Source organism: Marmota flaviventris, chromosome 6 (genome assembly GCF_047511675.1).
Source record: "Marmota flaviventris isolate mMarFla1 chromosome 6, mMarFla1.hap1, whole genome shotgun sequence".
NCBI classification, from domain to species: Eukaryota; Metazoa; Chordata; class Mammalia; order Rodentia; family Sciuridae; genus Marmota; species Marmota flaviventris.
In genome coordinates, this window is record NC_092503.1 from 100321977 (window position 1) to 100334237 (window position 12261).

Consider the following 12261-nt stretch of genomic DNA (forward strand, 5'->3'; position numbering starts at 1 on the left):
TTTCAATGCCTGGACAAGTAAGTGTGTTGTTTTGTTTTTCCAAGCAGTGCTGAGCAAGGTTTAAACAAACAAGCACACACACCTACAGCTGGAGGAGGGGCGGGAAACTGCAGCCAGGTGTGTGAGCAGGAACACAGGACACCCGGGAACCAGACTCCAACAAAGGTCTCCCAGGAGAGTCCATTTCCAATGAATATTTTCTTCAGGTGCTAAGTGAAGTATTGTCCCATGGGTTGCTTGGGCAACTTTTAGTAACCTGCTTTTTTTAAAGCAGTAAAATATCCTTTATGACTTACCTTGAGAAATCACCTAAAGAGAGTGTTTGTAGACTGTACTTATGTGGTGTCGGGGGTGTAGGGTGTCATGCTGTTACACCCTTGGACAAGCCTGCTTCTTTGCCATGGGAAGACTGCACAAGGCCTCCTCTATCTGATACCAACAGGGCAGTAGAGCCAGTGTCAAATAAAATTATACTGCTTAGTCACACAAGTTTTCTATTTCTTTGATTAAGAGCTAATCCTAAATTAGAGCAATCATTATTTGTCAAATCTTTCACAACAATGCTTTTTTTTAAAGGAGGATTTTAAATAATAAACCATGAGTCAGTCACCTTTCTTATCCCTCCACCCCCAACTGCATGAAGGTTGATCTGCAGCACTGCAGATTTCCAAATATTCATTATCTGTCTTTTCTCCAAGGGCAGGCTATTAAAGGTAGTGAGGTTAAAAAAAAAAAATCATTCCTAACTAATTAGCTCACTCTAGAGCTAACTGCCGATTTTTGGAACATGTCAAAGCTATCTGAGAACAGGTTGCTGAACTGTCACTTCAGCGAATGTTGAAAACGTATATCAGTATTTTTCTGGTCACCCACTAACCATATAAGTTATTTCCAAAGTTTCTTATGATTAACAATGCAATTTGATAAAGCAAAGAACTACTGACATTTCCATAGCTCTTACCTTGGACAACAGGATGGGGTTGGGTGGGAGGTTTGGAGGGTACGAAGTCAGAGCATTTGCAAACACAACTAGACACAAATGAAGACCCAGCTCTGCATAAATTTTGCTCAGGTTCATGCCAATCTCTGTCTATAACCTAGGCCTAAATCACCAGAACAATCATCACTACGATAAATATGACTCTAAATTAATTACAGGTTTGCAGTATTTTGGCTGGGTGTGGGGGAGGGCAAAGCAAAATAAAGAAGTCATTGGACAAACAGATACTGGTCAACTGAGATGTGAATTTAAATTCCAACTTTGTCATTTATTGTTTGATCGTGGGCAAATTATAAATTGAGTCTTATTTTCGCCCTTGCAAAATGGAAATGCTACCATCTACCTCATGAGGTTGTCCTGGAAAATTGAGACCGATCATATTCAGTGAGCTGTGTGGGCACCTTGCAAGTGCTCATAAATGAGAGCACTTCCTACAACCTGGGAAGCTCATTGGGGTTAGAAGTTAGATGCTGACACCTCAAAAGAGACGAGGATAGTCAACCCAATCAGATTCTCGCCCAGTCAGAACTCTGACAGCCCTTGGCTAAGGGCCATGCCTGTCACAGTGACTGCTCACTCTCACAGTTTAAAATTACACCTTGGCTAACTGACAGGCACAAAAAACTCATCTCCAACTCTCCTCACAGCCTGCTGAACAAACGTAACCAGGTCAGGTTCTTCTGGTTGGCTTCCTTGGCCCATTGGCTGTCTGCTCCTAAAAGGAGAAAACACCCCAGGAAGATAGGCGTATGCCCCACTCTCCAATTCAGGGTGTGCTTTTTCTCCCAGTAGGTTTTTCTCCATGGATGACCCATGTTTTAAGTCTACTTGTCTCTCTTCATATAGAAAAGCCTCAGAGCTTTTTGCTGTCACACAGCAAGAGGTGAAAAAGGAGAAAGCAATGAAAATCTGGGGTGAAATAAAAAGACAATGAGCACCACAAACCCAAGTCTAGGAAACAGAGGACATGGAAAAGGTGGGGACATTTTGTGGAACACAGAGCCTTTTCTCAACCAGTGTATGATGCTTTCTTGGTAGAAACTAGTTCTACCTTGAGAACTAGTTATTAAGTCCAGTTAAAACGAGGAGGTTTCAGAGACCATTGCTAAACCTACCACTAAATAAGCCCAATGGACAAATTAAGATTCCTTCACACGTTACATAACCCAGGGGTCTATAGGTAAAAATGGTGGAGGAAAAAAGTTTTCAGGCAAAGTCTTCCTTGTCAGAAGTAGTATGTGTCCTTGTTCCTGAGAATACTGCCCACCTGATGACATACTGTTAGCTGGCTGACAGGAACCAGAGAGCTGTTAACGTGACACTGTAATAGCAAGATCTGTAATAGCAGCAGCCACCCACTTCCTGAGAGTTTGTTTTATGTATCCATTTAGTTCTCCCTCTAAACCTTTAAGAAGTATTCTGCTCCATTTAAGAGATGAAGGACCTGAGGCTAGAAGAGGTCAAACAGTTTATTCCAATCTGTGTGGCAGACCCGGAATCCAACCTATCTCCATATGCATAGGATTCCAATGGCATGCTGTGTTGACACAAAAATTTTAACTCCAAAGTGCTATTTTAAAGGGCACACTTGCTCTCTGCTCTTAAAAAAAAAAAAAAATCATTGTGCCATCACAACTTCTTACAGATGTATTTTAAAACATAATTTTGTCCCTCTAAAAAGACTCAGTGTTGATCTTCTGTTGATAATTTTTGAAGGTGGGTGATAGGTAAATGAAGGTCCACTATGCAATTCTGTTCGTTATGTTTTTGAATTTTCCATAATAAAAAGATGTTTTGTTTTGCTTAATTGGCTCTTTGGAAAGTTGGATGAAGTAAGTCAACAATAATTGGTGAAGTGAGATTTCAACTCTCTGAGGATGTCACTGAGCTGTGATATCCCTAACCACCTTCTATTAGTAAGCAGCTCCAGTGCACAGTCTCTCTTGAAAAGGTTGAGCAGCCTTACAACACACCCAGGAAGCCTGTGGCAGTGTGCCGGCCAGTTTTATAAGGATGGGCCTAGCTGTTCAGAGTCACTCTCTGACACTGAAAGAATTTCTCCCAGCCATCACACCATCCATTAAGTGCATCTTCTCAGGCGGGTGTGGTAAATCTCATCACAGATGGCCGGAAGGGCTGCTTTCTCTGGGAGGCTGGTGAAAGCAATTCCACTTCCTCCTTCCCTCACAGATAGGCAACTAGTACACTGTTAGATAGTTAGATATATTCCTCCAAACTTTCCAGAAAAAAAAAAAGTCTGGCAATTAATTTGCAATTTTTTATTGGCTCTCCTTTTATCATCAATGACTTCAATGATTTCATTCTGTCTAGTTTCTTTTGACTATTTTATTTGTCAAGGTATAAATCCTTGTTAAAAAGAAGGAATAAAGGACTATGGAAAAAAAAGTGGGTGAACAGATCATAGTAACCTCCTTTCCTGCTTCTACCTGTCACTCTCACAGAAACAAACTAATAAAACAACAACACTCCTCCTCTTCCAAAGGACCACACAGGAAGGGTGGTAGCTGGCAGTTTTAACACTCTCCAAGAAAAAGCCAAAAACTTTTGATACTTAGCCTCAAAGGGAAAGGTATGCTGTCATATAATTCATTTTCCTTTTTTGAAAAATGCTTGGTAAGTTCTCAAGTTGGGACTGTTCAGTCGCTGCTAATTTCATTGTGAAGCTTAAGTTGGTTTCAGCATAAGAAGTTAAAGAGTATTACAGGGTCACCCAGCATAAAAGATTAAGATGAAACACCAGGTCCCCAAATAAAGCCATTTTGCTTATCTATCATCAGCCCATGCGTTAGAGGCATTGCATTATTTAGGCCTAGACAAAATCAGAACATGCCAAAAACTTAAAACAGAGGAAAGAAAATGGGTACTCAAGGATTAGGGAGCAAAGCATAAAACCAACTAACCAAAAGCCACTTATATGTCATGTACTTTCAGGTCAATAAATAGTTTTAAAAATACATACAACCTAAAAAGCTAAGTGAACCCAGAGTAAATGTAAAAGAAGGTATCATATTTAGTTGGTTAAAAACAGGTTTTCAAGGAGTCCAGTTGGCAGATAGCTACAACCCCAAATTATGAGCCAACACTCAGGGTAGTCCTGGGCTCTGGCCTGTGTAGAGGGAGGACCTATGAAATGTGGGTCCCATCAGAGGCTACTTGAAAATGACTGGAAACATATTTAATGGATGGGAGTGAACTATCAAAGAACTCAGTTACCTGCTATCATATAAACACACAAAGTAGCAATTAATTTTAAAAAGCTATATGGACAATGTCCGGTGAATTTATTTCATGGAGAAGTTCCCCCACCCCAAAAAAAACCATGATTTTCCCAGACACAACACAGTGACTGGCACTTTTCAATTATCTTTTATCACAGCATACAAAAAATAAATCAACAGAAATACACCAAAATAAACCCCATACCCCTTAAATTAGCAGATTTAAAATTAAATCTTGAATCAGTATTTTGTTAGACTTTGATTTAAACTCTATTTACAAATTAAATTGCACTTGTAAAGATAGTGACATTTCTATTACGGTAGTAGTTATTTTATTGTGGTCTTATATCTGGATATAAAACTTTTAAAGCTTCTTCAACAAGAATCATACTTTCTTTTGCAGTACATAGTTTGTTTATCCACTGAATTTCTGAACTGGTTTTCTCTTTTTGTGCTTTTCTGCTCTGTTATACAAATGGCACACACCTTTGGAGTAGGCACAGTCTGACACTGCACTCATTAGAAGAGACTGGTGAAAAATTAAAGTGTAAGAAACAAAATATTAGCAGTTTAATCCTTTGGTTCATATTTAAAAAAAAAAAAAAAACAATCAACCAATACAATTTACAAATCATTGATAATTCATCTTTTTGGTTAAGAACAAATCCACCAGGTAGATTACTGATTAAAATGCAACACTGCTTTAAAAGTACCACGTTCCTATTCTGATCTCACTGCTCGAGGACGCCATTGTTTACAACTGGTTTGACAGGACACAGGATACAGTAAGGCACGAGTGGATGGTACGAATAAAAACAAATACTTTAGGACTGGTTTGTCTTCTGCACAAATACTAAAATATGTACCGTCTTCAGGATAAAATAACAAAAAAGAAATACATATTTTTGTTATGAAATACCTATACATTTTTTTTTTTTAAATTTACACCATCTGAGCTGCCAAAAAAAGGTTAAAAGAAAAAAAGCATTGATTTTTTTTTCCTCCAGACATAAAACTAGCTCTCATCAGTAGGTCCAAGAGAACTTAGGTTCAAAAGGTCCCAGCACTGTATGGAAAGGAAAAAGATAAAAATTCCCTTCCTGCTCTACCTCTTCCCCACATAAGAGAAAAACAAAGGCCAGATGTTTACAGTAGTGTATTCTACTTATTACAAACCACTGAAATTTTAAAAAAAACAAAACACAACACCAGGCCAGGAGACAGCTGGGCAATGATGGGCAGAGAAAGGAGTAAGGCACTTCCTGGGTGGGAGCAGCATCCCGGACCCTGGCCACAGGAGGCAGCAGGTGACAGCAGGTGCTGGTAAGACATAGCTCCTCAGAAGCAGACAGGAACACCTTGACAGCAGGGAAGACACGGAGGTAAGACCTGCAGGCGAACGCTACACGGAAGTGGTCACCCGGTCGATGGCGTGATTGACCTCGTTTTTGTTTGAATCCAGTCCTTTAGCAGCATTCATATCATTCCGTAAATTCTCTACTGTCTTTTTCATGTTCTTTAACTCCCCTGGGTGTGGAGTGGCTCGCCTTAGAAGTGTTCTCTAAAAACAAACAGTGAAGTAAGAATTTTGGTTTTATTCCATGACTTTTTCAAAACATGCAGCTTGAAGGTGTTTGCATTCCAAGACAAATCTTACAATCCTAGAAATTATGAGCTAGCGTGGGTGGAAAAGCTTTCTTCAGAGTTTTGTGCATTATCCACTGCTGACTGGTAGCTAATGGAAGATGAAATGCCTTCATGCAACTTATCTAGTCACGACAGAAGGGTTACTTTTAGAATAAAAACACTTAAAAAGGAGATTAGTATAAAATAAAGGTTTCTACGAAGAGAAATTTAAAAATTTAAGATGTAATTATGGGGTATAGAGAAAGAAAGGAATAAATTCAAAAGTCCTAAATTAAAGTCACTTTAATGTTCTATTTACACTCAAAGTAGTTCTGGCTTCCTTCAAACCTTGAGTCATGGGTGTTGAAGAAAGAGGGGAGTAAGAGAAAAGAATTTCATTTCTTACTTTGCTGCTGAGTGTGCTATTTACATGACCTACTGGTGAAAGTTCACATTCTCCTAATAAATGCTATAGCACTGGAAGTTAAGTAACAGGGTATGGATGATTTTTAAAACTGTGTATTATTTAATGTTAGATGCCCTTTGCTCATAAAACAGCATATCATTAAATGGCCTGACCTGGAGTTTCAGGAGCCATGCTAGGTTAACAAAATACTGGAAGTGCATTACAGAGGCAGTGAAATAATGACACCTTAACAAGTCTTGTGGCCAGCATTAATGAGACACTGATGCTGAAGTTGTCTGGTCATCCCTAATCCCCATTTTGCTCTCTACTACTGTAAATGCCCCAAATTCTATCTGGTGACAGCTGGAATAACAAGAACTATAGGCAAGAATTTAAAAACTGCCCTTTGTTTTGGGGGCTGCAGGTACTCCCATGATTATGAAAAGGAGTTTAAAAAGCCAAAGTCAACTGGTAGGAAGATGTCAAGAGCTACTGCAGACTCCTGCAGATGCTGGGTGTCTAAGAAGTATTTCAGGTATGAAGGAAAGAAAGGGTGAGCAGTATTTTCACACCAATTCCTGATTTCTGAATGACAACTTGTTAAGTATTCCAACTATGATCAAAAGTTGGAGGGTCAGGTGGCCCAGATATATAAAGGAGGAAGGGAGGTCTGGTACTAAATCATACTACAGCATAGCCACAAGCCAGGGTAGAGGAAGATACTTCATTGACTCCCGCCCCCCCAAAAAAGAAGAGAGAGAGAGAGAAAATCCCCATTTTGAGGAAAATGTTAAGATTGGAAGAAGAAAAAATGATCACAAAGAAAGAAATGCACCATAAGTTATTGAAACCACAACAAAACAAAACCCAAAGCTTCATGTGTCTTATTTACATTTTGTGACTTAGCACCTAGAAGTGCCTAGTTTTGTTTGCTAAAAAAAATCCCTAAATGCTAAAGGCAAAAATCACTGTATGAAAACAAAGAAAATCCTTCTTAGGTGCCACTTTAATCTCAGAATTATGAATTGTGAATTTCCACAAAGGCAAAGAACTTCTGTTTTAGAACTTCTGTTTCCATACCGTCTCATTGTCTTCTTCATCTTTTTCATCCTCCAAAAATCGGATTGCGCTGACTCTGTTTACTGCACGCTCGTTCCAGGCTTCCTCAGAGACGTCGTTGACCAAGTTCTCCAGGGCACCACAGCGGGGCAGATTCTCTGTGGAGACAAATCTCACATCAGCATGGAACGCTGGTTTGTGTGACTGACAACAGCCATGTTGCAATTCTATGGCTGAATGGGCAGCATCCACCCAGAGAATCAGAAATATTACATAAGATGGGCAACCACTGTCTCAATTCCAAGTCTTTGTTGTTTCTTTTGTTGTTGTTTAAAAAAAAAATCAAAAACAAAACAACAACAAAAAAGTTCTGGGAAGGGTTGTCCCCTTCTTTTAATGATGCATAATTCTGAGATCATATAAAACACCTGCTAAATGAGTATGAATGTGTTTACTATTTCATTATAAGATGTCCATAACTTCAAGAGTTCTTTTTCACAATTCTCGTCAAATTTCTCTGACAGCGATGTGGCTGTATGTGCTGGAACCTGGTTCTTTCTTTAGTGACATTCTATCACATTTCTTTTCTTAGGGTCTTGAAAGCTCACCTACCACAGCTGTGACTCACAAGGTGGTTTTGGGAACACCCTGCATGGGAACTCTGATTCTCCCAGGGTACTCCAGTTCTATCAGACCCAGTTCTCATAAATGATTTAAAATAGCATTTTGATCTGCTTTTGAGTTTCATGCAGGGTGAGAGATAGGGGTTTAATTTCATTTTGCTACATAGGAATTTCCAGTTTTCCCAGCACCATTTGTTGAAGAGGCTATCTTTTCTCCAATATGTTTTTGGCACCTTTGTCTAGTATGAGAGAGCTGTATTTATATGGGTGTGTCTCTGTGTATTCTATTCTGTTCCATTGGTATTCTTGTCAGTTTTGGTGCTAATACCATATTATTTTTGTTACTATAGCTTTGTAGTATAGTTCAAGGTCTGGTATTATGACGACTCCTGCTTTACTCTTCTTGCTAAGGATTGCTTTGGCTACCCTGGGTTTCTTATTTCTCCAAATAAATTTCAATGATTGCTTTTTCTAATTCTATGAAGAATGTCATTGCGATTTTAATAGGAATTACATTAAATCAGGTGCACTGCATGATAATCAGGTAAACCTCTCTTTCTTGGGTACTGCACAATGATGTTTGCCTGGTATTCAAGAAAGCTGAGGTATTTCCTGGAAAGTGTTTGGCAAATCAAATCAGACCTGCAAATAATAATTTTTTCTTAGATAAAATACGCAGAATAAAGTCTGTTTATTAGCAAAAAAATAAAATAAAATGGCATTCTGAATCTAGTGTGAATATTTTTTTAAAATCACATAATTTACAAAGCAAAAATACAATGACTCAAAATAACTCAATCCTTTAAGGAGAGTGTGCCAGTGGTATTAGCTGCTAATCTTCCAAACTATCAGTTTGGATTTTAAGATCCTACTACCCCGTTTTGGAGTATTATTTTTTCAGCCTTAGCTATAATTCAAAAGCCAAAAGTTGCTTACAGAATTACAGACATGATAAAAACGTGTGAATAACCCCCTTTCTGTAAGGACATAGGGAACCTTCCCAGAGGAGCCCCACAATGACCTCTCCCAGGCTGGCTCTCAGGGCAGATCAGACAAAACAAAACCACACATGGGGATGGGAGGCCTTATGCAAAGACACCAGCTCACTCTCGCAGTCATGTGGACACTGTCCCTACATTCACCTTGGCAAGGAGGTTCAGAAGGCAGCTGCGGAAGTAAGACACAGGTTAAAATCTTCTCTCCTGTGCTGTGGTCTGTGTCTGTCTGGAACGTGAGCAGAGGCTGGGACTGGTTGTCAGATAACCACAGGGCCTTCAATTTCAAGGCAGTCAGCGATAAAGGCAGATGCAACAACCTGATATCAAACCAAAGGAGATATCACAACCTTAACCTTTGTCAGTAAACCAGCCCTTGTCAGTAAAAGTGTGAAGAAAATCAAAAAGAGTTTCCTGAGATTGGGTTCCAAAGTATAATCAGAAGATACTAGATTTGCTTTTCAAAAAGCGATTCTTCAGTAGGGTACCACATTTCCCTTCACTGACCCCAGCTCTCTCACGAGGACCTCTGGGCCACAGGGCAAAACATGAGGAAATCACAAGTTACAATATGAGGCCTTTTGTAATTTAGAAAGAGAGAATAATAAATATAATAATTAAGTAAATAATATAATAATATAAATAAATAATAATAGTTTAATTAAATAATTTAAAAATAATAGAAACTCAGTCGCATAACTGGTAGTTCTTACTACCTCTAATGTCCCAGGCCTCATTGACAGGGCTGATATGAGGCAGGAGCACCTGGAAAGTCAGAATGAGAGGAAGGAGCTGCTGAAGTGCCAAAGAGTTTAAGTTGCAGCTAAAATAAAGATTGGGGATCATTTTTCGTTGATTATTTCGCATATTCCATTTTAAACTTGTATCTTTCAGTTTCTAGACACTGCCACTTCCTGGACTTCTAGGTGATAATTAATAGGCACACTGGACTGTTGCTGTTTCAAATGGGGTAGTCCCTATGAAAGCACTTTAAATTTGTAACGTGGCACCTAAAGATTAGCTTTATACTGATGTTTGCACAAATTGGCTGCAACTAGTCAAATGTATTAGATAAAGATTATGGCCAGAAATCACATGTACTTAGTACTTGCAAAAAAAAAAAAAAAAAAAAAACCCACTTTACTGCACTGGGTTTCAACCAGGGAAGATTGCCCCAGGGTACATTTGGCAATATCTATCTTTGTTGTCTGAGTGGGGGTTACTAATGGTATCTTCTACTTCGAGCACAGGATACAAAGATTGTAAATATCCTGTGATGCACAGGGAAGAACTCACAACAAGACTTATCTGGCCCCAAATGTCAACTGATGCCAAGAGTAAAAACATGATTTAGTGAAAACCAAAGCCGTATACCCGTTTCACTAAAAACAATCAAACCTCTATTAATATCAGGAATGTAAGGCTTAAGAAATTTAAGGTCATACTTTATCAGATGTTTTCACTGAAAAGATGGCTCCATGTTACTAAATCACAGAAGTGAATTTATAAGAGAGATAATAGACCTATCTCAAACTTACATGGGAAATTTAACTATATGTTACCAATAAATTAATATTGCATGAGACAGTTATACCATTTTGAATTAACAAAACTTGTAAGAATTACACTATATGTAGATATTGTATTTCAATATTATAAAATGAATCCAAGCAAAAGGTAGATATAAACTGGTTAAGTTAGTTTAATAATTAAGTAAAAAAAGTCACTGCATAGAGAATATTAACAACAAATATATTAAAAAACTTTTTATACTAACGTGTTTTACGAAACATTTCTAATGCATTAACTTATGAGATAAGAAAATATTTCTTTTCCTTATTAATTGGTGAGGTAAAGGATAGTCCATCCCACATGCAGGTAAAGCTGCAGCACTAAGTACAGTGATATTGTAATTTAAATGGGAAAGAGGTTCAAAGGGGGGTTACACTCTCACATAAGCTACAATAACATTGAAGCTGCATTTGTCAAAGTGCCCTTGAAAAGACTATTTATTGAATATTATAGTATTTCATTAATAAGGGTCATATTAGTTGAGAAATATGTATTTTTCAATTCTAGACTCCATACGGTGAGGACATCCCAGAGAATTGAAGACCAAGTAGATTCCCAGCTCCATTGCTCCTAACTCAGAAGTATTTGTTCTTCAAGTGGGACAGAAAGTGAAATCTCATGTGCTTACACAAAAATTATTTCTCTTTCCGCCCAAAGGCTGTGACACAGACATTCAAATGCAAGAAAGTGAAAGACATGTATTTGCCAGGAGTTGAGACAGATTTTTTTATTTTTAGGACTATTCATTATATATTTTGAAAGCATCAAGAACATCAGACTCTTTCATTTTATGGAACAAAAGGGCAGTTTCTTTTGAAAATTTTTCAATATTTCTTTTAAAACAGGAGTTAAGCTAATATCTTCCAAATGCTTAAAGTTTCAAGTCTTAGTCAGAAAGCTTCTAGTGAGCATTGCTACCTTTCTTAATCATGATGACAGAAAGAAAAAAAAAATCAAGACTTGTAAGCTGGTATGAAACACAGATACTCAAACAGGGTCATTATATCGCCTCAGACTAATAACTGGCTTCCCAGCTGAACGCTGAAGCAAAGGTATAAGTAAAAGGAGCATCACTAACAGCTTCAAAGAATGACAAACCCAATGATAAAAGCTAAAATAAATTACTAGACTTGACAACAACGGATCAGATTAATGAGTTGTATGAAACACCAGTTTTCTCACAAATAATCCAAGTGCCAGCTTCAAAATGAACATGGCTCACCAAGTGCACAACACATCCAAGCTTGTTCTCAACCCTTTCACAGACGTGAGTATTGCCAGTAATGCGAGAGCAAAGCAAGCCCCGTCCCTGCAGTCTGCACACAGGCTCTGCAGGCTGGGCCGAGCTTCTCAGTGACTCACTGTGGCCTGGGGAGAACAGACACACACTCCTCTGTTTCTCTTAGGTGAACCATCCCAGCTACAAATCAGAAAATAGATAAAAAAAAAATACATCCAGCTTTTCAGAGGAGTTAAAAATACATGTTTGGTTAAGTCCAGTACTTGTACTTTATGTACACTAAAGAATGAATAAAATCAACACAAGAAGCCACAGCTCCATTTGTACACATTTCTATGTTCTAGTTAGGATCACATCCCCCAGAAATAAAAAGCCTGTGGTTACTATTTACATCAGTGCTACAAGGACCAAAGCAAATGAATAACCACACTCTGAGCCTCTGGTCTCCAGGTATATCTGTGACCAGTCCAACCCACAGTGACCTTCCATGCCCCATAATTA

At 38.4% G+C, this 12261-nt stretch overlaps 1 protein-coding gene across 1 annotated transcript in view; it reads right to left on the reverse strand.

Annotated features, from left to right (window-relative positions):
- Positions 1–4264: 4264 nt before the first annotated feature.
- The window catches only part of Lrrc1 (leucine rich repeat containing 1), a 123101-nt gene continuing 115104 nt past the window's right edge, over positions 4265–12261 (reverse strand). The window contains exons 12-14 of the mRNA XM_027938289.2: positions 9096–9268; positions 7352–7488; positions 4265–5800 (exon numbers count right to left, since the gene is read on the reverse strand). Coding sequence (XP_027794090.1) covers positions 5642–5800; positions 7352–7488; positions 9096–9268 — 469 coding nt within the window. The 3' untranslated portion in view covers positions 4265–5641. The remainder of the gene's footprint in view (positions 5801–7351; positions 7489–9095; positions 9269–12261) is intronic.